The sequence below is a fragment of the Notothenia coriiceps genome, unplaced genomic scaffold (assembly GCF_000735185.1).
Source record: "Notothenia coriiceps isolate Sejong01 unplaced genomic scaffold, NC01 NC01_scaffold00026632, whole genome shotgun sequence".
Classification (NCBI taxonomy): Eukaryota; Metazoa; Chordata; class Actinopteri; order Perciformes; family Nototheniidae; genus Notothenia; species Notothenia coriiceps.
Genome location: NW_011359333.1, coordinates 1 through 25,352, shown reverse-complemented (window position 1 = coordinate 25,352; position 25,352 = coordinate 1). Strand labels below are relative to the sequence as shown.

The window sequence follows — 25,352 nt, the reverse complement described above, 5'->3', positions numbered from 1 at the left end:
GCCGCTGGTCTGCTCTGAGCCACCGTCCAGAAATGGTGTAGAATATCAGGAAAAACAGCCAGGGAAAAGGGCCAGAAAGAGGAGCAAGGCTTTACGGTAACGGTAAGTGCAACGTCTCGCTTGCTTCTTGGGACAGAGTGTCACGGTTGACACGGGGCGGGCGGGGGCAGTGACCGTGTTTGTGTTGTGTCGGAACGCGTGAGGGTAAACGCTGGGACTTAGCTAACGTCTTTTCGGGGCCCCAAAACAGGAGCAACGTTTGTTTCTAGCTTGCCTGCTAACGCTTTTTGACGGCTAAGTTTAGCATGCAGACCCTCCATGTGGTTTGAAACCCTAATATGGAGACGAATAACAAGCAAAGTAGCGCTAACGTTAGCTAACGTTGTAAAGGAATTCAGCCCCAGCCATCGTGGAGAAAAACAACTTGGCTATGAATGAAAATCAGTGCGTGAGAAAAGCGTGCAATAACAATGTTTTGACCACATTAGCGTCCCTTCTTCGGCTTTGCTAGTGTTTGCTTCATCACTTTTAAAGTGTTTGCTTAAGTATGCCAGGATTTTTCTTGAATGACTTTGATCCAACAGGTCATGACCTTTCGGACAGGAGGAGTTATTGTGACAAGTGTAGGCCATCTAATGCTCCGCTAGAGCTGGGATGGTGTGGCCATGCCCTCCCTGTGACCTGAATGTGTTCAGAATAACATCACAGCTTAAGCTAGCCTCCCCTTCCCCTCGTGTCTGTGTTTAGACCTTAAACACAAGGTGTGTGTGTGTGTGTGTGTGTGTGTGTGTGTGTGTGTGTGTGTGTGTGTGTGTGTGTGTGTGTGTGTGTGTGTACACTAATCAGTACATTAACTAATCAATTCAGCTCTTATTTTTGCCATTGATTTTCATGTTGTTGATTTTTTTTTTTCTATTGGGGTGCCCAAAATCGCACTGACGTGATTTGTATACCTGTTTTTCTCTGTTTGTTAAAAACCTAGGGTAGGAAGGCCAAGCAAAATGAACAGAGTTTTAGCTCCTGTATTAAGCATCACTAGGCAACCCTTCTATTCTTCAGATGAGGTCACTTTAGGCCATGGCTGCCCTAGAGTACATGTGTTGCCTCCAACTCCTCCTTAAACTATACGCCATCTCAGATTATGCTTAGAGATGTGATATTTCAAGATGAAAAGCATCAACAGGCTTACACAAGAAGCTCATAGATCTTCCAAAGGTGAATTGCTTGCTTTATCAAGCTGTTATATGTAAGTCAGTGGAAGCTAACATCAAACGGTATCAGCCCTTAATTCTTGTAGCTGAATATTGGTCTATAATGCACAAGCTGTCATGTGCTATTTATCTCATTGTTATGAAAAAGTTGATTTGTTTATTTCACAAGAGAGTGAGAGCCACAGGTCCAACTCATGTTTTGCATGTTGAGATGTTGTGCTCCATCATATGTGACCACTTTATTTTCACTTACTTCTTGCATTACATCCATTAGTGATCAGCCTGATGCACACCAGAGAGATTTGATGCGTTCACTCTGTCGAAAAGTGGGAAAGATATTTTTCCTGTGCAGAAGAAGCACACTTGCGTGCAAGTTTTGTTGGCAAGAAAATCATCGCTCTCTACTTGAGCGATGCCAGTTCAGTCACAGTAACAGACATCATTCCCATTTAGTCAAATACAAATTGTCAGTTGGTGTTTATGATGTCAGAAATAAAAAGTGTTTTTACCTTTTTCATACATGTAGGTGGATGATATATTTTGTAATAAGTGCATGTTTGTTAGCATTTTCTAGACAATTCCTTGATGACTAAATTTGACCATTACAAGTAAGGTTTGGGTTGGATGATGTCAAATTGAAATATTTTCAAAGGCTTACACATTTTACACATTGTCAGATCAGGTCAAAGACCACTCTGACCTGTTGATGACTTTATGGTGACCTTTGTATTTGCCTTAAAGGGTTATAACCATATTTTCAGGCAGAATAGCACTATCATCAGGATATGGTATATTTGTCGTATTATACAGGGTAGGATTTTCACGGCGGCCATGACGGCCATGGCCGTGGTAGCCCCTCGGTCTGGCCGTTATGCCCCACAAATAATTGTACGTCCTACGGCCACCATGGCCTGTGTGCCCCTCACACTGTTAAAATCTCGAAGTTGCTTTAAAAGCGTCAGAACAGTGTTTTCTGAACTGCATTATGCTGCGTTCACAAAGGACGCGATGCGAATATTCTCATCGCTCTAACCGCTGGAGTTTCACCGTGGCTGTCAGCTGTGTTTACTCCTGTCATTCAAACAGGACGCGCTGGAGAGGGGGCGGGGCTTATTTCAATGTAAATACTGTGGTGGAAACTACTACAAAATGAACCTATTTTACAGTGATTTAATTGTAATACACGTTTCAGAATGATGCTGAAGTAACTACATACTGATACCGGTTAGTAAAAAACATGAATAAATGCTTTGCCAAGTCTGCAGACAAGACGGCAGGCGAAAAACCTTTTAAAATGCGTGTTTTCTGAATGGATCAATCAGGCTAAATGAACCTGTAGCTGCTCCGCCCACACTCACAACAACGTCCTAAAGACAGAATTAAAGCAGCAATTGTATTCGCCATGACATTTTGTGGTTTGTACATGTTACATGTTTAACTTTTGACACACACACACACACACACACACACACACACACACACACACACACACACACACACACACACACACACACACACACACACACACACACACAGCTGAATTATGTATGTGCAGAGTTTGACCCTTGAAGGCTGTTTCTTCTGCTCTGAAATTGGATATATTTGTTACATATGCATATAATTTTTGATTTTTTGATTTGTTTGTGAATGGGAGAAGTAGTAGATGGAAAACATACCAAACACTAATTATTCAAAGTAAAGTATTTTATTTTATATACGGCATATGCTAAGGAGGCATAGGCCTATATGATAATATAATGTTTGACATTATTGATATTAAAACAGTGATTTGTTTTCCATGTCATTCGTGTGTTTTTCTTATCAAAAAGTGAAGTTATTTATTTGTAAGCTCCAAATCCAAATGTTTCCCTCAATGGCCTTTGTGCCCTGGCATGTGGCCTTTGCGTCCTGAAAAAATGGCCTTGCCCCTAAAATGAAGAAATTCCAAGCCTGGTCGTATATATAGTTCAAATAAGAGCTTTCCATGAGGGGTACATGCATTGAGTGCCTCACCTCTATCCTTATTAAAAAAACAATGCTATGTCATTTTTGGCAAATTGCATCTTCTAGTCTTGGTAAAGTAATGATGAAATGCATTCCTGCACCTGCAGTCATCACAAGCTTCCTGAAAGTTATAAGTCTCTACTTGTGACCCAGAGGCTTTTCAGTTTTCTTTTAGATTTTTTGATCGTCAGATGTTTTCGATTAAAACAAAAATGAAATGCTTTTTCCGATGAAGGCAGTGAAGCACTATCTACTTCAGCTCATACCTGACCTATTTATTTCCTCTCGGTATGATCGACGCCTGTGAGAGATGCCTCAGAGACTTCTCTGATAGAACAGCCTGGATTGAAGCGTGTTGCTAATCTGCAAGCTTTGCCTGAACTATTCAACTGTCATATTTTTAGATCAAAGGGAAAAATCCCTAATGTTCTGCCTCAGTGTCCTTCTGCTCTTCTGTCTGCTTCCCCTGGGTTTATTTTGAGAGTTGTTAACAATCCAAGTAATTTTTTTGGAATCTCGTGGAGCAATCGGCACGTTACTGGCTGGGGCTTTACGAAATGATGCTGTACACATATTGTAATTTTAAGGGTGTCTATTACCATCTGGCCGGGGACAACAGCTGGAAATTAGCCATGTCGGCTAAAGCTGCACCATTTACTGTTTTTGTGACAGTTCATCGATGGGGACTGTCCACAACACTATAAATAAACTAAACTAAACTAAACATAAAAGAGCACAGTGTACCGGGTAGAGTTAAGTGAAAGTCTTTTGTGTCGTCACAGCATGAGTCTATGTGTTGGAATGGTGCACACGCTCACACACTTAACCTGGAAAGCAGCCAGCACCTCTCTTTGTGCCGGTCTACTCAGCTGTCGAAGGCAAGGTCCGTCGGAGTCAGATGGCTCAATTACGGGCTACCCGACCAATCTTGCCTCGGGATCAGAGGGTATCTCTGTCTTACACACTGTAACAAAGGCTTTGCCCTGCTTGCTCTGTTTGGACAAGACCCATCGACCATCATTGGCCTCTGGGGATAACCCCAGCATCACCAAGGACATGCTACTTTGTAGAGCAGAGGATGTGGAAGCTGACTATAATGCCAGGACCCTCTCATTCATTAGACATTAACCAGGTGATGTTTATTGTTGTCAATATTGTGACCCTACTGAATTGAATGATCATAAATAATGAGGGCTGCAGCTCAAGTTCTTATTGATTGTCTTTTTCAATGTAATAATCATTGTTTTAAATATCAGAAAAACTGTTCTCAAGATTCTTCCAAGTTGCCATTTTTCCATAATCAAGAGCCCAAAAATATAACAATTACAATGATATAATAAGCTATAAATGCTCAAATTGGAGCTCACTATCATGGGAAACAAATTAATTAGAACATTCTGTCAACTGACTAATTGTTTTGGCACTAAACTCATTAATCCTATTGTTAATTATTTAAATATAAAGTGAATGCATGCGTTGGAGTGATAACAGTCTCCCACAACGTATAGCCTGGATAACCCTTTCTGCAGTAAATAAAGGATGTCAAATCTGCCACCTGATATATCTGAATATTCTGAAGAGATTTCAAATGTCTTGAACACTTTGTCCATTAAAATGGATGAGTCTGACAGGCAGCTGCTGCTCTCCCCTGTGAGATTATAAATAGGCTCTACTAACCCAAAAATAATTGAAAACAATTAATATATTCAGCCCCTGAAAGGAAAAAATGATTTGCAGTTCTAAAGGACTATGATGTTAAATGAATTGGCTAGTGTTATTTCTGCACAATAATAATAATAATAATAATAATACATTACATTTATAAAGCACTTTTCCTGGTGCTCAAAGCGCTTACAAGCAAGTAAAACAAAAATAACAACAAAAGTAGAAAGTGCTAAGCTAGGAGGAATATGTGTTCAAAGGTCTCATAAGTCACTGTCATTCAGTTTTGTTTTCATTTCAAAATTTTCAAGCAAACTTTTTTTGCATAAGTTGATAGTGTCTTAGATGTCCAATGCTATCTAAGATTAAGGCTAATAGTGTCTACGTCATTTAAATGTATAGCACTCCCCAAAAGAGCTCGTTGGGCATCAGCTTTGAAAACAATGCTATTTGTTTTTAAAGACCCTTGCCTAGACCACTCTTTACGCCCCATTTCACTGTGGACACTCTTTTTGCTTAAGTATCTTTATGCGGTTTAGGGTCCTGGGCTTTCAAAAGTTGAGGTTCATGATTAAGCAGCTTATGTCAACTGAGGTCCCCCATTCCTTCTGGTTTTCCTTCTGTTTCCTTATTATGTTGACCCCCCACCCACCCCACCCCACCCTGCTGCTCAGCTCTATCAGCCAAGTGTGAGACTTTAGGCTTGCGTTTCTGGCTGCACCGCCAGCTAATCTATATGCTAATGAGAAGATAATAATCAATGAGGTTCATGCATGGTTGGCCCCAATCAATACCACATTGCACCAGCAAACGATTCAAATGGCTACATCTGAATTTCTACTCTTATTCATTTGCATTTAATTTCCGTACGTGAAATAAATGGGTGGTTTGATGCTTTCCTGTTGCGACATGGCTATCCCATCATCGAGTCAGATTTGTATCATTAGTTAGGATTTGGCTTAAATGGTGCTGATTAGGCAGGATAAGGAAACATTTGGTTAAAGATGTAGTTGACCAGTACTTAACGGGCAGACACTGGGTAGTGGGCGTCATGATGGACCGCAATTCCTTTTTATTTTTTGCTCTCTAGCCTCAGTATCAGTCTTGTCACAAAATTGATGATGATTACTGTCTTTCTGGTCCGATAATTGGTTGAATGTTCAGGCTGGCCATAAGTCACTTCTCCTGTCCTTCGCCAAATGTTGTGATAAAAAATTGTCCCACTTACCGCTGCTGGTTATTTGTGAAAACAGTGCTCTCTATATTAATGGTTTAAAACCCAATCTTCAGACCCTCAAATTTGAGGCACTAAAATGGATACAGAGCCTTCAGTTTCACAAAAAAAGAGTCTGTGCTGTAATGTCTATGAAGTGCCTCATTATCTGGGATTTTACTTAAAAAAAAATAAAAACACATTTAGATGGTGTTTACATTCTACCTTATGTTGTAGGGTCCAAGCATCCTTTAAAAAAAATCAGTATTCAGGCAGAGGGGGAGGGGAAAGACTGAGTAAATCATTACCATCATCTTCATTAGAGAGGATCCTGCCGTCCAATCAGCACGCTGCTCTGGACGGGGATTCCATAGGCACCCCGTTGGCTGTCGCTAGGATACCACATAATCAGGAGGCAGGCCGCGGCCTGGTTGGTGGAGTGGGGTGTTGAAGCTGGGACGACGAGCTCGCTGTGCGTTGGGGGTAGAAGACGAGAGGTGCTGGGGTTCGGATCCGACACACTCGCACACGCTCATTCAGTCCGTCAGCCAGCCAGACACTCAGTCAGGCAGACAAAGAGGAGCAGCATCCGGCAGGAGGACAGCACGCTCCCGGGGGATGGGGCATCATACCCCTGCATCGCGTCGGGGGGGCCGGAGGAGGTAGGAGCACCAGGGTTAGGGGGCTTTGTCTCAGCAGCAAAGCACCCCTCCACAAACACATGCAAGCATACATTTCTCTCCTTGCTATTAAAGCATCAATAGATTTGTGCACCTTTCTAGCGTTGTTTTTTTCATGTGGGTCATCAGAGTTATCCTATATGCGTACTGAGGGAGGAACACTGATGGATGCACTTCCTCTAAGCGCTGTAGAGACAGCCAGTCTGTCTGACAGTCTCATAACAGCTCTCATCTTCCTGCAGGCGATGCAAAACCTCTAGACACAAATCTGACTGTCAGTTGTTGCGGTCTTGTGAAGCCACTATGAGTAGGTCAATATGCTTTTTGTAAGGAGTGCAAATGTGTTGTTATGGTGCTGACTGAGCGACTGTTTCAAATGTATAACGGGCTGCTTTGATGTACTCACACACACATTGGCGTTGGGTACCAGGTTTTTCCAGGTCAAAGCTTGATTAAATTCGTGGAAGTGGGGTTAAGGTTTGGAGTGGGGGTGGTGTTGTTTTCGCCATTGCACCTCTTCACTGATGGATGGGTGACTCCTCTCAGAAAGACAGGCAGTGAAGGCATCATTACCAGAGGGGATTCCCTCCCCTCTCCACACACATGAAGAGGCAATGGGAAGCAGACAGTGGGATGTAGGCTAATGACGGCAAACAGGCAGGCTTTGGCAGTGCTTTGTTAACAACCAGAAAGCAGGTCAGCTATATTCAGTTATATGGACAAGACTTTTTCAAATTCACTGCAGAATGCAAAATTGTAATTTTATTATTGTTTTTTGTTTTTTATATCAAAATTAAATGTCCGTTAATTGGGTCTTCATTTGAGTTTTTTTATTTAAATCGTCCTCATTTCATTTGAATGACCCTGAAATTTATTTCTTAGAGAAGGGTGTTGACAAGATTTTTTCTGTTGGACTAATTTCCTAATTGGCTATTCATGATCATCTCAAGTTTTCATTAATAGAACATACAATTCTTTCAACTCCAGCCTTTTCCTCATTCAGTGACTAGGGCTTTAAATTGAAAGGAAAGCATATGTTTTTGTAAGATTGCAGTTTGTTTCCAAGTGTGCTTTGTTGCATAAGTGGGGCTAAAGAGCTCTGTTGTGGCCCCTAATCCGCTCAAAGGAATAATGAGAAGGAGGAGGAGGAAATAGCTTAAGAATTGCAGCATGGCGGCAGCATGGCGGCAGCATAGCTCCTTATTTAATTACTTCCATCACACTCTCGTTTCCACTCCAACCCATTTCAAATCCTCAACCTTCACCCCTCACTCTCGTTCCCTTCCTGCCTCCCCCCTATATCTTAATGCTCACACCTCTAACCCCAAGGCTAGAAATTCCATCCTCCCTGTTTGCCCTCTCTTTTCAGCTCTGTTACATCAGCTGTCATGCTGTTTGAATCCCCCTCCACATACACACACACTCATTAATCCCACATCATCCTCTCTAGTAAACCACTACCATCTCAAGTCTGCCTGTTTCCATTGGAGCTCTGCTTCCTCAAAGACTTCTGGACTTTCTTTACATTCTTAAAATGTCATCTTTGCCTCCACTAAGGAATGAGCCTGTCTCTCCTCCCATCCTCTTCCAAACTCATCACCTTTCAAGCTGGAGCCTTCTCCGTCTTCTCTGTCTGGGGAGCTCTGAAGCGTTTCCTCTTGTGCTAATGGATAGCTGTGCACCAGGGGACCAACCTTGAGAAGGCTTTTAAGGACAGGTCCTTAATCATGTGTTCTGTTCTCCTCCACGCTCATGAGAAGAAATTGAAGCCTTAGACAGTGTATGTCATATAGTATGGTTTGACATTATGTCTTTTGTATTGGCAATTTTCTGATCAAGGCCAATACTTTTTTTTTTAATGTATCATGGTTAGGAGCGTTTCGGTTGGAGTGTTTGCGAAGGAGTTTGAGTCATTATAACTGCCTCTGCTGCCTTCTAATTAACTTGCACCGAATGCGTCTTTTCATCTTGTATATGTGAAACTCTCAAACATACGGAGACCGCTAATGTAAGCCAGCCACTCTGCCTTTCATGCTAATTCACTGGAAATCATGAGCTTCCCAGATTGCATTTTTGTGCGTTTCTCTAGCCAGCTTTGTTGTGTCATGCATGCCTCTCTTTTTTAGTTTTTGGAGAATGAATCCATACACTGTGTGTAGAGTTTAAAAACATAGCTACTTCCAGTAGTCAAGGGACAATACTGGAATGTATTCGTAGAGGCTCCTTTTAAATGTAATACTAACTCCAGTAACACATTTGTGCATGAAAATAAACAGACTTCAGAAGAATCATTTATTTCCCAGCTGGCTCTCATCCTGCTGCACATTTGTACAATGCAGAACATGCTGTTGTGTTTACTGCTCTAAGTCCAGCTGCAGTCGATGGCAAACCAGTATATGGAAATAGAATTGTGGATTAATCAAGTATATTAGACTTCAGGGCTTGTGAACTCGTATCAAGTGGTTTCATTGAAGCTGCAACGATAAATAAAATGGTTAATAAGCTGATCATGTTGAGCGGTGACAAACGGCATTCTTTTATTTTTGTTATATATTTTATAGACAATAAATTTAATCCATCAATTGGGAAAATAGCTCGCAGATCAACTGATAATAAAACTTGCTCTTAGTTGCAGCCCTTTACTCCCCTTATGATCACATTTTTTTATTGTTGTTTTTTATTGAAGAAAGACATTCTGTTTTTTTTAACTTAGTTACAAAGAAAATGTTGCATGTTCTCATGTGCTCTGCCTTTCCCCTGTCCCCAGGCACAGGAGAGCCATTCAGAAGAGTCGGGGGTCAAAGGTGAGAAGAGCAGAGGGTACCATGGAGAGTGAGCCGGGGGCCCCTGCCCCCACGGCCAACAGCACCGCCACCGCCACCGCCACCGCCTCCACCTCCTCCAGCACCACAGCTGCCAGCAGCAGTAGTACCTCTAACACTACTGCTACTACTTCTACCACTCCCCCCAGCAGTAGTAGTAGTAACACAAACAGTAGTGCCAGTAGTAGTACTGCAGCAGGGAGGCAGGCGGTGCCTCAGATATCTGTTTACAGTGGGATACCCGACCGGCAAACAGTGCAGGTGAGTTCCTTAGTGTTGAGATGAAATTGTTGACGGCTTGATATTCAGTCAGGATTCTGTATGAAGGGCTGACGAAGTGAAAATTTCCATCCCAGTTTCTTAAAGTCCAAAGTTAAAATGTTTTCAATCTTATATGAGAATAAACAGAAAAGCAGAACATGTCCTTATTTTTTATGCAAAGGAAACTGTTTCTTCTTATGAAACATCACATGAAACATTAATGGATCATCAAAATAGTTGCTCACTAGTCCTAATTAGTCGCAGCTTATATTGTGTGTGACATCTGCATACACATAAAGAGGTGATCATACTTTTCTTTGCATTACTGCCCTCTGTTGGTGTGTATTACACCACATACACCACATACATGTCAACACATCATTTTCTAATCAGAATGAAATAAGAGTCATTTGTCATCCTAATCAATACACTGATAAAGGAAACTGAAATGACGGCCATCTCACAGAACTCTTCAGGTTAAAGGAATTCTTTGTGCTTTGTGCTCTTGAACCTTTGACCCCGGGATAATCCTCTACAAAGGCTTACCCTCTCCCTGAATAAGGTCCACCCAAGCTTTTAGTGCTGATGCTCTGACAGCTAGGTTTTTGTTATATTCAGTGGGCCTTTACGTGTACTCAGACCGGTGACAATCATGGCAAACAGCATTCTCTGAGCGGAAAGGGGCTGCTGCTCCTTTAAAGCAAATGAGTGTTGTCTCGCATCTCTGCTACCAATTTCACCCCCATTTCAAGAGGTGTGTGTCCGGATGCGTCTTTGACACTATGGACCTCAAGTCAACATCCTCTTTGGTTACTTGGCAACAAGGAAGAGGGTACTTTCAGAGGTGAAGGGCAAAGAGTTATTCTCAATGGATGGAGGTTTAACTGTTATAATCGGGTCAAGGCGTAGATGAGACTTTTCTTGAAGACAATTATTCGGTGACACTATGACCTAAAAAATAAAAATTCCTCAGAACACAATTAGCTTTGAAGTTTTTTTTTCCTAACATGTTTTCAAGGTTAGGATTTAGCTTGAATTAAAAATATCCTCCTTGCAAAAAAGTTCGATTTCCCACATAATCTTTTTTGAGGTTGAATTTATAATAAATATTTGAAGGCTTTGAGAGCATATATGTTTTGTTTAGGTTCCTTTTTAAAAGTGATTGACTTTCACTTTTAAAGTTGTTTAAACCGTGTATATAAGCACATTGATTTGGAAAGATGAGATAATAAACTCAACCAATTATTTGACTTCCATTTTCTACTATAATGTTTTGTTTACACCCGGACTGAATTTTATATATCCTAACTTTTTTTCAACATTACTGAACTAACCATACCTGATTCAAGATTCAAGATATTAGATTGTCATACGTACAGTATAACAGGCAATTGCACTGTTCAGTGAAATTCTTACGCTTAGCTCTCCACACCTAAATATTAAGAAACTATACATACCACCAAACGTACAAGATAAAAACTAGCATTGAAAATGATAAACTGACATACATTTAACAATTCCTCTCTCAGAATAAAAGTGTGTGATGTGCTGCATGATAAAACAAAAAATCTATCTGTCTATCTTTTATATGCAGGTGTTCCAGCAGGCGCTACACAGACAGCCTAACACAGCAGCACAGTACCTGCAGCAGATGTACGCGGCTCAGCAGCAGCATCTGATGTTACAGACCGCTGCCCTCCAGCAGCAGCACAACCTCAGCACTGCTCAGCTGCAGAGCCTGGCTGCTGTCCAGCAGGTCAGCCAGCGCTCATCACTTGAAAGAATCAATGTCACAGTGTAAAGCTGATGCTGTTATTGTTGCCCTCCCTCAAGACATGTTTCAGGAAATGGTACATTTCTCTTTTCTCTCTCTCTCTCTCTCTCTCTCTCTCTCTCTCTCTCTCTCTCTCTCTCTCTCTCTCTCTCTCTCTCTCTCTCTCTCTCTTTCTCTCTTTCTCTCTTTCTCTTGCTGTGTAATAGGCCAGTATCGCTGCTGGCCGGCAAAGCTCTTCACAGAACGGCACTTCATCCCAGCAAACAGGAACAACTCAAGCTACGGTAAGAGTTCAGAGTTGGACCTGTCTCCTAAGAGCCTCGAGAGTTTAAGTTATCTCGGTCCATTAAATTATCATGGAATAAAATTGATTTTGGCACCAAGAAGCTTTAAGGGAACTTTGCGCCACACCAGCCATGTGAGCTGTGCTTACTTTTCTATTGCATTTATTATTTGTTGTAAGAATGTTCAGAAACTCAAGATCTTGTATTTTGTATGTCTTGGTCGAATGTAATTGGTGTATTGATTTAGATATCAGTAGAGTAAAGGAAGTGCATAATATTGTTTACTTTGTTGACTATGATTAATTAAGTTTGTCAACAACCTTTTTCTCCATGACTAGGACGAGGCAGTAGCGACTTTATTAATCACTACCTGTGACTATATTAACATAAATATTGTTGACAAAAAAAAGGCAAGACTTAAATGTGGTTTTTAAAAAAGATAATCATTGACACAAAAAGGACATCAAATGTTATAAACTGTTTGTTTTTATCAATGCAGCAGTTCCATTTCCTGTGTTGCGTGCCCGATATCAGGACTACACCAGCAGCACACCTTAAGAAAAGAGTAATTAACTTACTTAAGTTTAACTTAACAATGATATCAACAGAGTTCGGCGAAAATAACTGTGTAATTTTGGCTAGACTTGATTGACTGAAATGTTTAAAGGTGGGGTATGTAATTTATTTCAGAAACACTTTTTGTTATATTCCATGGAATGCTCTTAACATCCCGATAGCAATGAATATATTAAATGCTTTGACAATAAATACATAAAAAATGTCATCTGTGGAGGCCCGTGGCAGCTGTCTATTTGTAAAAAGCCCGACCAATCATTGTAGCCGGCCGGGCTAAAATAACTTTCAGCCTTCCATCTGTGCACAAACTTATCTCGTGCTCTCATTGGTCATGTGCGCGTTCCTGTGTGTTGGAGGAGGGGCTCTGTAAGGAAGTGGCAGATTTTTTCCGGCTGTGTATTTTAAAATTCTAGCGCACTCGAGCTGGTTTCTCCAAAATTACCGACCCCACCTTTAATATAAAATTGACACAAAAAAAACTAAAACTCAATTTTGATTGACTGAAACTATATTAACATTTACGGTTTTCTTTTTAATGACTAAGCTAGGAGTGAAATGACAATACTTTGAATCAACTTAAATAAAACAGCATGAGTTTGACTAAGGACATTTAACACACGACTAAGACTAAGTAACAACTGGTAAAACTGACACTACTGTATGACCTAATTATCCTGTTCATATTCTCCCTTCAGATCAACCTGACCACCTCCCCGGCAGCAGCGCAGCTCATCAGCAGGGCCCAGAGCATAAGCTCCACCCCCACCAGTATTTCCCAGCAGGCTGTTCTACTGGGCAGCCCATCCAGCCCCACGCTCACAGCCAGCCAGGCACAGATGTACCTGCGTGCACAGATGGTGAGACTGCAAACTCGCGGGGCATAGCCACTGGTACAGTCATGAGTGTGCATATATGCATAAACACAACCCCACACACATAGGCCTACCGCTTAAATAAATAAGCACTATCCAGCTCGTGTTTTCTTCCTTCTGTGTGTTTTAGGATTGGTGTGTGTTGTGCATTTATGCTTATTCTGCAGTAGTTAGTGCTTGATTTACATTATTCCACCAGAGAAGGTTGCCAAGATAATCTATCAGGCCCCAGAGGACTCATTACAAGCACAGAAGAGACTGTGTGTGCATGTTTAAAAATGTTTTGGATGTCACAGGTGTTCTCTATGCTTTGGCTGCAGGATCACTTGTTTTAAATTAAAGTTGCTGAAGCATTATTCAGTCGTTATTGGCCTGTTTAGAAGCTGGTTGTGGGTAACTTGTCGTTTTTAACTTGCTGGCATCTGGCACATAATCTGTTTCTGCTTCCTCATTATGACCAAGTACACAGCATTGTCAGATGTGTTTGATGCTGCAGGCAGACATAAAAAACACATTTGTCAGTTTAGATAACCATCGCTTTAATTTCTGGTTGAGTCTTCTGGTGTTAAATTAGTGCATATGATTTAATATCAAGCCCGATTGTATTCATTTCCATTTTCCTTGCTTGTTTTCCCACACATACAAACATTAGAAGTTCAAAACAGTGTTACTACAAAATCCATCTAACTGAATAAACGTTTTCTTATTTTGTTAAAAAATACAATTCTGTCAAGAAAGAGATACAAATCTTGGCACATTCTCTTCTAAGCAGATGAAAAGGGTCCTTTAGCTTAATCATATTTAATTGTGTGCCTGAGGGTCATCATAGTCATCTTTACTCTCTCTTAATGCCCTTCTAGATCTGATGAGTTTGTTCTCTGGCTACTTTCAGTACTTTATTAAAGATTAGTGAAGAATCCAATCCCATAGGCATTTTCTGACTCATGCAGTTCTTCTTCCCTATATGTGATGCTTTAGGCCCAGCAGAGTAACCTGGTGCAGGTGGCCCGGAGTCTGGGCCGGGCGGTTCCTCTGTCCCCGCAGCTCATCTTCACTCCAACTGCCACAGTGACGGCTGTCCAGTCAGAGAGCTCCTTGCAGGCCTCCTCACAGGTACATCCATTAGAAAACACTTTGACACTAAAAATAAACGCTAAATTGCTGGACTTTGTCACTTAAAGTTTAAATCGCAGCTGGAATCCTGCACTAAACTATGTGATATGACAATATTTAACAAATATTTGTACTTGCTGTACTGGTCTGTTAGAAGAAGAATAACTTTATTAAAAAAACATATATATTTTTTACATTACACACCCATAGTTCATACACATGAACACATGCACAAACAGGACTACATGCAGGATAGGAGAGGTGGCAGAGCGAAGGGGCTGCCAGTCGTCTGGTGCCCGAAGCAGTTAGTGGTTCAGAGCCTTGCTCAAGGCAGTGCTAAGGAAGTGAATTGGCACCTCTCCAGCTACCACTCCACACTCCGTATTTTGGTACAATCGGGAAGTGAACCGGCGACCCTTCGGTTACCGAGCCAAATCCCTACAGACTGAGCTACTGCCTCCCCATAGAATGTTTAATCAGACCATTCTTCATTGGTTTGCAAAAGAGCACATGAATAAAAATACTGATAATATCTTGCCTCCAATCCACTCTGTGAATCTGTTTATCAATCATTTCCCATCATTTTGTCTTTCTAAGAATCAGGTCCAGAATCTAGCTATCCGTGGCCAGCAGGGGGCGACCACGTCCTGCTCTCACACTCAGACCCTGCAGGCTCTCAGTCTGAAGCAGAGCCCCGTTCCCATCCAGCCGGCCAATCTGAAGAATCCCAGCCAAGTACCGCAGGCCTCCACAGGAGCAAAGGCCGGCTCCTCTGACAGTTCATCTGAAGCTGGGAAGAAGGGGGACAACTCAGAACCCCGAGCTATCAACATGAGCCGCAACGTCACATCTATCAGCGCTCAGCCACTGATTTCTCCAGGTAAGTGGAGTCTGCAACCCAACTGCCTGCACAGTTCAAATAAGGTTAAAGTCTGACCGGTGCATGCCTTGTAACAGTAAAATGGATCCAAGCAGGGCTTACAGCAAGGCCACATGGAAATAATCGTTCTCACAAAGGCATTAAGAGTTTGGTCTAAGGGTCAATAAAGGAAACTAGCAATTGATTAGAGAGTGCAAACAATGAGTCAGTTAATCAAGTATTACTTTTGATAGCAGAATTAAGGATAGAACATTTGGGCCGACCACCAAAATATCTCAACAACTAATGGATTGATTATCATTACATTTTATAGACATTTTTGGACAACAGACAAAGAATTGTTTTGATTGACAGTCCCTTTTATTTTACTTGAAGTGCACTAGCAGGTCAAACTGTCAACCTATCCTGTTAAATATCTCAACATGCAATCAAAGACAATCCAGACTTTCCTTTTCAACCAAATACCTGCAAAATAAACAACATTCCCATCAGCCTCAGCTGCACCTTGTTGCTAATTAGCAAATACAAATTACATGCTACATTTAAACGTGAATAAACTGAACTTTATACCTGCATAAATCAACATGAAAGGATTGTAGAAGTGAGTATGTTGCCATAATGATGTTAGCGTTAGTTTCACCTCACAGAGCTGCTAGCATGGCTGCTAACTCTTGGTACAGTGTGTATGATAAATATAGACGGTCTGCTATTTTTTTTAGAGGCTTTGTGTTATTCCGATTCACTGACACTTGATATTCCATAGGATTTCTTTTTTCTCTCCTTTATGTTAAACTGGCAAATTGTCTGTCAGCTGCTGTGTGCTTCTCTTTTGAAACAGATGTCCATCTCAAACCTTGAAACAGACTTGGGACTTCAGGCAGCTGTCATCTGTACAGCAGAAATGTGTTCCTGTGGTTATAGCAAGACTAGATGAGAAATTAGTTTTTACACTTTGCCCTGATAATATCTCTGGCTGTGAGTGTGACATGTCAGAGCCTGCATCACGATCCCATTCTCTCACTGAAGGGGTGAAACCAGCCGTGATAAATAAAATGTGTTGGGCTGTGTCTGGAACAGTCGAGCTGCTTTGTGATTTGGAAGCTGTAAAAGGCACAGTGCCACGCAAGAGTCTTTCTAAATCACTTTGAATGTCAGCAGCTGTTTTTTTGTATTTAGTGTGAATGATTGTGAGTATGCCAGCAGTACAAGCTGATTAAATCCAATCTGGACCAGTTTGTTTGCAAGATAAGCAAAGCATTATCACATTTTCAAGAGGCTCCTGATAAGACATCACATTTCACAGAATTTAGGCAAAAAATATATGTAAGTCAATGTACATGCGCTGGGAGTAGTAACTGTGTTCACCCCTAGAAATAATGTTGCTTTTATGTGTGTGTGTGTAGTGTATGTTGTGGGGCGTGTGTTTATGTATGTGTGTGTGTGCAAGGAAGGGAGGGGGCGTTGGGGTTATGTGAGCGTGTCAGTGCACAACTGTGTCATGCTTTGTTGCAGTAATGGATTCGCATCAAATGAAAGGGAGGATGGAGGCTGCAAATCTGGCTGCATGCTGTCTGGAGAAATTAACATGGGTTGCCATAGCAGCAGGCCATGAGGGACAGGTGTGCACATGAGATGCAAGGAGTTAGTACACTGCGCGTGAGGCTGTGTGTCTGCCTGATGGGAGGATTCAGTATTAAAGCCCGGATTCAACCTGACAGTGACTCGGTCATTATGCACTTTATTTGCAATGTTGTATCAGGGGAAGGCTTTTCTACTGACATGCCACTGTCTCTTGTAAATCCAAAATGTCAACAACTGCTTTTATGGTTGATGTTTAGTGTCTTGTTATGGCCAATAGATAGGGATATAAACAATAACTTGCTGCAGGAAACCAGTTCTCTTAAAAGGAGCATAATTGTTACATGTAATACTAGAAAGGCACTCCAAGAGACATTGGCAGAGCCCATGCCCTGTCTTGCAATGTTAATAAAAGTAAAAAATCGATCCACCATGTAAATGGATCATTTGTGGATCATACTACACCCCTCCACCAAATGTTGTTACAATCAGACCACTGACAGACAAACAAACCAAACTGAGAACATAACCTCCTGGGCACAGTGTATTAATGTGTCAACAATTAATTTATAAACACAATTCATCATTTTTTTTTTCTCTTAACCTAAACTGGTTGTGCTCGGCTCACTTTTATTGGTTTAAATGTTTACCAAGCCTTCATTACCAGCATAAACAGTCTAACAAATGACAACCTCCTCACTGGCTGTTTCATGTGAATTTGTTTCGCAAAAAAGATAGCACTTTAACAAGTTTAACAAATAAAATGACAAAATAATATCTTTATAATTAAAAAACTAAGCAATGTTATTGTGAAAACTATCATGAATCAAACACATCTTTACTTTATCAGGGTTGAACTTGACTCTGCAGAAATCATTCTGGTCTGATCTGAGAGAACAAAAGAAACAGAAGAGGTGTGACTCATTTTGTTTTGCTATTTTTGCTCATCAATGTTTTGGCAGACCATTTTAGAGCATTATCTCTGATACTGTGAACATTACCATCATTAAGAGTCGGTCCCCTGACTAGGATTTGGACTGGAAACAAATGTTGCAGTAAGTGTTTGTCATCGCCTCCTCTTGGCACTAAAGATTCAGCACCTTATTATAAAAAAACACAGCATGAAACCCCCCAAAGCACCATGCTGGCAGATTAAAACAACAGATATGCACACAAAATCTGACTTGGCATAATTATGTAGCTGCTAGCAACAGAAGCAGTTGCCAGTTTCACTTGAAAAGGATTATCAAGAAATAAGAAGGAAAACCACTTAAAATGTATAACAGCTTCCTTTCTTCTCTCTTATCTTGTCTAATAACACTGACATCCAACGTTTCCTTTATTGATCTGAAAATCTAGCCTCACTGGAATGAATACTGAGGTGTCGTTTGGTTTTCTCCCTGAGAGCCTGCCAATGTGTTTTGACATTAACGTGAGACGGCAACAGTTTTTTGTCTGAAACTGTGGAGTGTTGAAACCAAACAGGAACTGGATTCATTTAGGAATTGAGTTCTTTTGATGATGATCTGTATTAGTGAGGAAAGATGGTGTAAAGCCTGCTGCTGCTCTGTTGTTTTAGGTCGGAATTTGTTTCATGAGTGAAAGCCAGAGTGGCAGTCGGTGAGAAAGTGGAAACTCAGGGATTTTCCAGGGCCTGGTTCTACAAACCCATCAGGGACGTTAACTGTCCTCCATCGCAGGACATTGTGCAACAACATGCGGATAGAGTAGGAGGTGTATGGGGTGTGGAGCCCACTGCCACATACTGAATTTTGTATGAGTGCGTGTGTGTGGGTGTGGGGGGGGGGGGGTGGATAGGTCATTCCAGTCCTTAACTCCAAGACCTTGAGGGGGAAAGGCATCTAAAGAAATTCCCCTGTGTTCCTCTTCTTCCAAGACTTCTCTCTGTTCCTCATTAGGGGCTTGAGAACGTTGTCAGGATACACAGGGAGGGCTGGTGGTTTCCGTTGTGTGATGATTCAGAAATCCCCCTCCTATCATTAACAAATGCTGGAATCTGTTGCTACCATATGATTCTGTGAGATCTTGATCGAAAGTGCTACTATTCATTTCTTAACTGTTCGAGATGCATTTTGAATCATGTGTAGGTGGTTGGTTTTTGTAGTTTCTTTCTTTTCTTATTTTATTGCCATATTTTCTAGCAGATAATCATTAAGGTCAGGTTAGTGCTTTTATTACCTTTTTTAATCGTAAAGTGTAAGTTGCTGCAGTTGGAGTATTTTGTATTTTCAGTGACAGAATATTAGATAATAATAGATTCTTTGTTGTTCTGAGTTCTTTCTCATGCCCTATTGTCATGAGTAATGCCATTTTCCCATGGTTTTTATTATCTATTAAATAGTTTCCAGTTTGTCTGTTTTTTTTATAAATGTAAAAAGAAAATGTGAAAAGCTTAAATTACCCCCCCAGAGAGCCCAAACGGACATCCTGTTTTATCTGAACCAAAAGTCAAAAACATTTCTTAACTATTAAATTATTGAAGTTATTATGGTAAATGTGTTTTGCTATTTTCACTTAAAAAAAGGATGATTTTTTTTTTTTTAATTATACAACAAATATTTTTTGAAAACTTAGTTTTCTGTTGGTCAACTTATCCATTGATGGTCTAATCATCCCAGATCAGGGCTCCTATCATGTTATTGTTTCTCTTCATCTTTAAAGGTCCCATGTCATGCTTTTCTGGTTATTACCAGTCCCCTTGTGTGTTATGAAGCTTTTTCTGCATGTAAACGGTCTGCAGAGTCACAAACCCTCAAAGTACACCCTGTAGCGAGTAAAACTCTAACACAGAAAAGACCTGTCTATGCTGCCCCAGAACGCCTCGTGGGAGATTTCTCTTTTACCATTATTTTCTTCCTGGTCATAGTGATGTAACGCTGCGGAGCTCAGCACGCACGCACGCACGCACGCACTCACACTCACTCACACTCAGCCTTATCTTTTCTCAGCCGCGGTGCTAGGCGGAGCTCCATACACACACACTCGGAGCTCAGGTTGTGAGTGTGTGTTTATGCAGGCTGAGTTCCGCGGTGTCTCACTGTCTCGCAGACCCCACGCAGCAACCAGGAAACTACACCAGTAATCCAGCTCACACTGTCCGCTCCTCGAGCCTCAAAGGGCGGAGCAGCGAGCCCACAACGTCCCGCCAACACGGCACCCAGACCCCACGCAGCATTCTCTGTTTGTCATTACTGGTGTCATTTTCTGGTTGCTAACAAACGCCATTGTAACACATAATCACTGATGTCCAGCTGTAACGGTGGTGGACTCATCAGCACAGAGTCGGCGAGCTGACCAATCAGAGCACAGTGGGCTCATAGGGTGGGGGGGCAGGAGCTCCAACAAGGCGTGTAGGACAGAGAGTGAATACACATACTATACAGAGATGCTGTATGAGAAACCAATGTGAGTTTGGAACATTGAACAATGTAAATCTATTCTAGTAGACCTCAACAATGGAATTATGATCAGTAGAAATGGCCATGTCATGGGGCCTTTAACATTGCGGTTTTCAAAATCTTTTATATTTAGGAGCAATTCATAACTCCTCCTACAATCAATTATTTTTGACACCCTTAGGTGTAGCTGCTTATCCATGATGGATGTTATCTTACCCCAAAGTGCCTGTTTAAATTGCTTTTCAAGCCTGAACCATCTTTCTAAGCTGACATCTTTAATTCTATTGCTTCTGGATGTATTCACCCATCCTGGGCTCATATCCATCCTTCTCTGAACATGAACAAATGAAGGCCTTCACTTTTGAACACTGAATAGACAGATTTTCTGTTGGTGGGTTTCACAGAGTCTCGCCATGTGAAAAAGCAACCGTTTTCAGCATTAAAGGGACAAATGGCATGCACTCTGCTGGATAGAAACATGTATATATTCCACAGCAGGGCAAAGACTGCGGTCAGAGCCTCGCAGGGAAACTTTGAAACCAGATGGAGCCGATCCCACACAAAACATCATGAAAAGAACTGGGTGGGGGCGAGGGGGATTTGAGACAAACGCTGATGTACTTGGCAGTTTTCCATAAACTGATTTATTAGAGGGTTTATTAACATCACCGAACACACCTCCATGTTCACACAGCTCAAAAGCTTCTGTTTTGTACTGTAGGGCAGGAGTCACTTCTTGTTTGGGTTAGAAATTAGTCAATTAGTTGTTAGTATTTCCTGGTAGAGTTGTAAAAGATCAAAGAGGCAGCAGAGGGGCTTGGACCTCCTGACTCAACATTAACTCCATACAGAGTGTCAGAGCTCTGCATGTTGGTTCCTGGAGTATTTCTAATATTAGACTAGCCTCGGGATACTTCCGCTGAGCAACTCTCTCCCACTCAGACATGCTCCCACAATGCAAGATTGATATGCTTTGTCTCGGGCTTTCCAAGCAAGTTATGAGCCCAGGATGCCTTTTTACCCACAACAGCACTGACAGGTGGTGACAGGCCATTTTGAAACGTTTTGTGAGTAATAGTCAGACCCAAACTGCTACAGGGAGCCTCTCTGTGCACCTTTCATCGAGCTCATAATATTACATCCTGTCAGCAAGGGGCACACAGGTGAAGGGAAAGCTACAAAACATGCTTTTTTGTGAAGCAGGCTACATTTGTCATTGCTCTCTAATATATAGTGTGGACAGTGGTCAGCACGCATGTGATAAATGTTGCTCATGCTCTGTCACAGATCTCACCTTTTTATATAAGACAATGTTTGACAAGACTACTGCATGCACTGTGTGATAAAAAAAATAGGGCTGCAATGATTACTCTATACACTTATAATAGATTGATCTGAAAAAAAGCAAAACGTGACATCAAATGCTTATTTTGTCCAATTCATGTCCAATATATTGAATTTGCATTAACAGGAAACAGTACATGTTTTCCATTGTGGCCTTATAAACAGTACAGAGATGATCATAATTGTTTGCTTAGTTTCAGCACCATGTAATGTACAATTCTTTCTTTGTCAATAGTATTGACAAAGCAAGTATTTCATATATTATACATATTATATAGTATTGAAGCAATAGTATATGCTATGAATGTTTCCCCTTTTCCACTGTCTTTGGCCACATTAACACACGGGTATAAGAAAAAACTGCATACCAGTTGTCTAAATGAACCAAATACGATAAGTATACTTTGTAGGACCTAATTCAAATGGAAATTGGCTTTTAGGAAGTATGTTAAGTGAACTATCTGTGGGTGGTGAGCACAGCAGTAAGCTGAATTCATGAATAAAAAAAAAAAATGTTTTTCTCGTTCCAGCGTACACTCATATCCAGCCCCACTCCCTGGTTCAGCAGCACAAGCAGCAGCAGCAACAGCAGTTTGTGGTCCATCAGAGTCAAGCCTCCCAGAGGGCCGCGGGCCAGCTGCTGCAAACAGCCTCCATTCAACCGTCTCAGCACCCCGTTCCCGTGCTGCCCAAACCTGCTCCGCACCAGCCCTCCATGCCCAGCCAGCAGGCCACCATCTTCCACTCCACCATCAGCCCCCACACCCTCCACTCCTCCCTGAACCACGCCAAAGCTCAGCCCGTCCAGCTCACTGCCATCAACCTGCAAATACATCCAACAGTGAGTACACTCACACACCATGGTCTCAAACTAATGAGAATGATCATCACTTTTCATTTAAATGTTATGTATTTCATTTAAAGTGTTGCCAGCATCAATGATAAGGCAAAGGTCATATTATTGCCTGTAAAAGCTGGCCCAGCCTCACATTGCTTTGTTGAAAATGATCTACTTCATTTAAAAGTATTTGAAAAATTAATTAAAAAGAGGACAAACAAAGGTACAACTAAACTATAAACATTTCTCCTAGGATATATCTTTTTCCTGGTATCATATTATTAATTGTTACCAGAATTGCTTCTTAATGTGATTCATTGTATTTGTCCCACATTTGTTTCTTACGGGACAGGACTTTTGATCCTAGCATTTTGTGTTGCTCACTCTCTTGATTTTCCTTTATTTTAAAGTAAGCAGCAAAACAAAAGCTGCTGTTGCAACAAAACCCACACATTCCATTTCTACTCCAAGACATACATGTTAAAAAAACTGAAATTTTTGGCTTAGAGATTCCTGGTGTCATTTTTTCCCACTGGTGTGATATTTTCCAAGCTCTATTAGTTTTTAGCTCATGAGTCACTGACACTAGAATGACTAAAAGTCGCTGATCTGTCTTTTCTTCACTGTTGCAGATGTACTTTCTCATGTTTTCCTCTCTCCCTTGATAACCATCATAGGCCTCCCGAATGCTTCACGACAATAAAGATAAACCGACCTCACTGGTGGTCAGAGAGATGTGTCCACCCCCTGCCACGCAGCAGCAGCAACCACCACCACAACAGCAACAACAACAACAACATCGGCAGCAGCAGCAGCAGCAGCAACAACAACAACAACAGCAACAGCAACAACACCAGCAGCAGCAACCTCCACCTTTACCATCTCAACCCACCAAGCCTGTCGAGCAGCCCAAAGTCCAGCCACCCACACCAGCTGTCCAGCCACAAGGTAATGACTCAGCATGGAGAACTCAAAGGTTTCGGTAAATACACTTTAGTAAAATAGCCACTGGGACTAGGAAAAGTGGTTGAAAAAACGTTATCTTTGGGCCAACAAAACAGTTTATTTTTGCACCGCTCTGCTTGAGTTGGCCATCTATTTGAACTTTCAGTGACGGACCATAACATCAATGCTGGTGTTTACTTGTAATTCAGAATGTGTTGTGTCTGCAGCACATTTCGTTTCACTCCTCTCTGTCTCTTATTGCTTTGTTTTATCTGCGACTCATCTGAGATGCAGCCAAATAGCTCAGCTGATACCCACAATTCACTCAGCGCTGCTCAAACATTTAAACTCGACATAAGCCCTGAACAGCAGAACAATAATACACCCAGACTCATAATGGACCATTATTGTTTTTATTATGTTGTTGCCTGTACATTACATTGGAGACATTTGAGCACACTTGGTCACTGTTTTAGTGTATAGTATCGGCCTGGCTGTTGCACACAATGCAAGGGAGACTTCATGTTCATATTGTGTTCGCAACCATTTACAAACATGAAGGTCGGGGTAGAAAGTTTTGATTTAAGTTCATACAACAACACCACCACTAACTACAGCCTGTATTGATTGGTGTCAACAAAACCACAAAAAGATGATTAATTACATGGCTTTTTTTTTTATTGCATTAGATTTCGCAAGTTTTCAGACAAGATATGGTATATCAGAACATGGGGAGACTAAAATGACATAATCTTGGGTCATTTACAAAGAGTCACAGGACATGGATGTTGTTGAAATCCTGGTATTAGGGTTGATGCTCCACAGCTTAATTTGGACTTGCAGGTGTTTTACTTCTTTTTTTTTTTTTTCTTCACTGACGCTAAAGAACCTTTTCACAGTTCTCATGTTTCTGTCTGTTCTGGTGTGGGTGCAAGGTTAACATATACGATCAGCTGACAATTATCTGGATCAATCAGTGAACCTCTACTGAACGCTATAAGTTCAATATTTTGTAAACATCTATTCTCTTGGATTGCATTCGATTGTGTAGGTGTTCAGGCTAGTTTCTAAACTTAGGACAAACTGATTTGGAATGGGGAATGTCTCACATCCGTGAAAAGTTGCATTAATTCAATGTTTGTTCAATTTTCTGTATTATTTTTATGTGCACACATTGTAAGCAGGGTATTTGGATCAAAGATATAGAGCATGTTCGGATGTTTGGCTCGTGGTCAGAAGCTTTGAGTGTTAGTGTGTTACATGCTGAAGCTTGATTTTTCTTGCTGAGCACCAAATCATTTTGTTGTACTTTCTAAATGTTCACCCAGATTCAGTGATATTTCTCCTTAATGGTTGGAAATGGGGCTAATGTGGTATCTATTGTAAAACAGTGATGCAAACGAAGGTATGGTGAAAAAAGAGAGAACTATTTGAAGCAGAAAAAGAACAGCGTAATATACCATCTGACAAAGGCCTGTGCTATAATGCTTCAATTAACTATTCTTTATAATTTACTCAGATCAATAGGAGACAGAGATGTTAAGTTATAAATCAAGGGTTTTTATTATTATTTACAGCAGGGGTGGGGAACCTTTTTCCTTTACATTTTTACAACATCCTCCGAGGGCCGTACAAATTATTGAACTCAACCTCTGCTTAAAAAAACTAAAATCACAGCCCATTCATTTGGCCTTTCTTTCATGCTGTGCAAAGAAAAAGCAACCTCTTAATCCAGATATCTCACCATGACTCGCGCATGCATGTGCACGGTGTGGCATGACCACCAAAACAGAAATATATGGACACAAGATGTGTGCAAATGTATTTAGTATCCATGTGAACATGATTTAAGTGGGGGGGACCTAACCTTCTCTAG

At 41.2% G+C, this 25,352-nt stretch overlaps 1 protein-coding gene across 3 annotated transcripts; it reads left to right on the top strand.

Moving 5' to 3' along the window:
• On the top strand, positions 1–24,027 carry LOC104957300 (polyhomeotic-like protein 2). 3 transcript variants are annotated; one of them, XM_010784921.1, is made up of 10 exons: positions 1–102; positions 9,538–9,853; positions 11,448–11,609; positions 11,834–11,911; positions 12,411–12,476; positions 13,183–13,344; positions 14,338–14,472; positions 15,070–15,352; positions 22,224–22,534; positions 23,209–24,025. In XM_010784921.1, the coding sequence occupies exons 2-10, from the start codon at positions 9,596–9,598 to the stop codon at positions 23,515–23,517; spliced, it is 1,764 nt and encodes a 587-aa protein (XP_010783223.1). In that variant the 5' UTR covers positions 1–102; positions 9,538–9,595; the 3' UTR covers positions 23,518–24,025. The 3 variants fall into 3 exon arrangements, with proteins under 3 accessions (XP_010783223.1, XP_010783221.1, XP_010783222.1); XM_010784919.1 differs by lacking the exon at positions 1–102 and adding an exon at positions 6,548–6,752 and having other exon boundaries at positions 23,209–24,027; XM_010784920.1 differs by lacking the exons at positions 1–102; positions 12,411–12,476 and adding an exon at positions 6,548–6,752 and having other exon boundaries at positions 23,209–24,027.
• Positions 24,028–25,352: the final 1,325 nt, after the last annotated feature.

Excerpts from the sequence above, each read along its gene's own strand:
- LOC104957300 (XM_010784919.1), top strand. The coding sequence starts at position 6,709 with ATGGGGCATCATACCCCTGCATCGCGTCGGGGGGGCCGGAGGAG. Across the intron at positions 12,477-13,182 it reads CAGCACACCTTAAGAAAAGA|ATCAACCTGACCACCTCCCC; the intron begins GTAATTAACTTA and ends TTCTCCCTTCAG. Across the intron at positions 22,535-23,208 it reads ACCTGCAAATACATCCAACA|GCCTCCCGAATGCTTCACGA; the intron begins GTGAGTACACTC and ends TAACCATCATAG.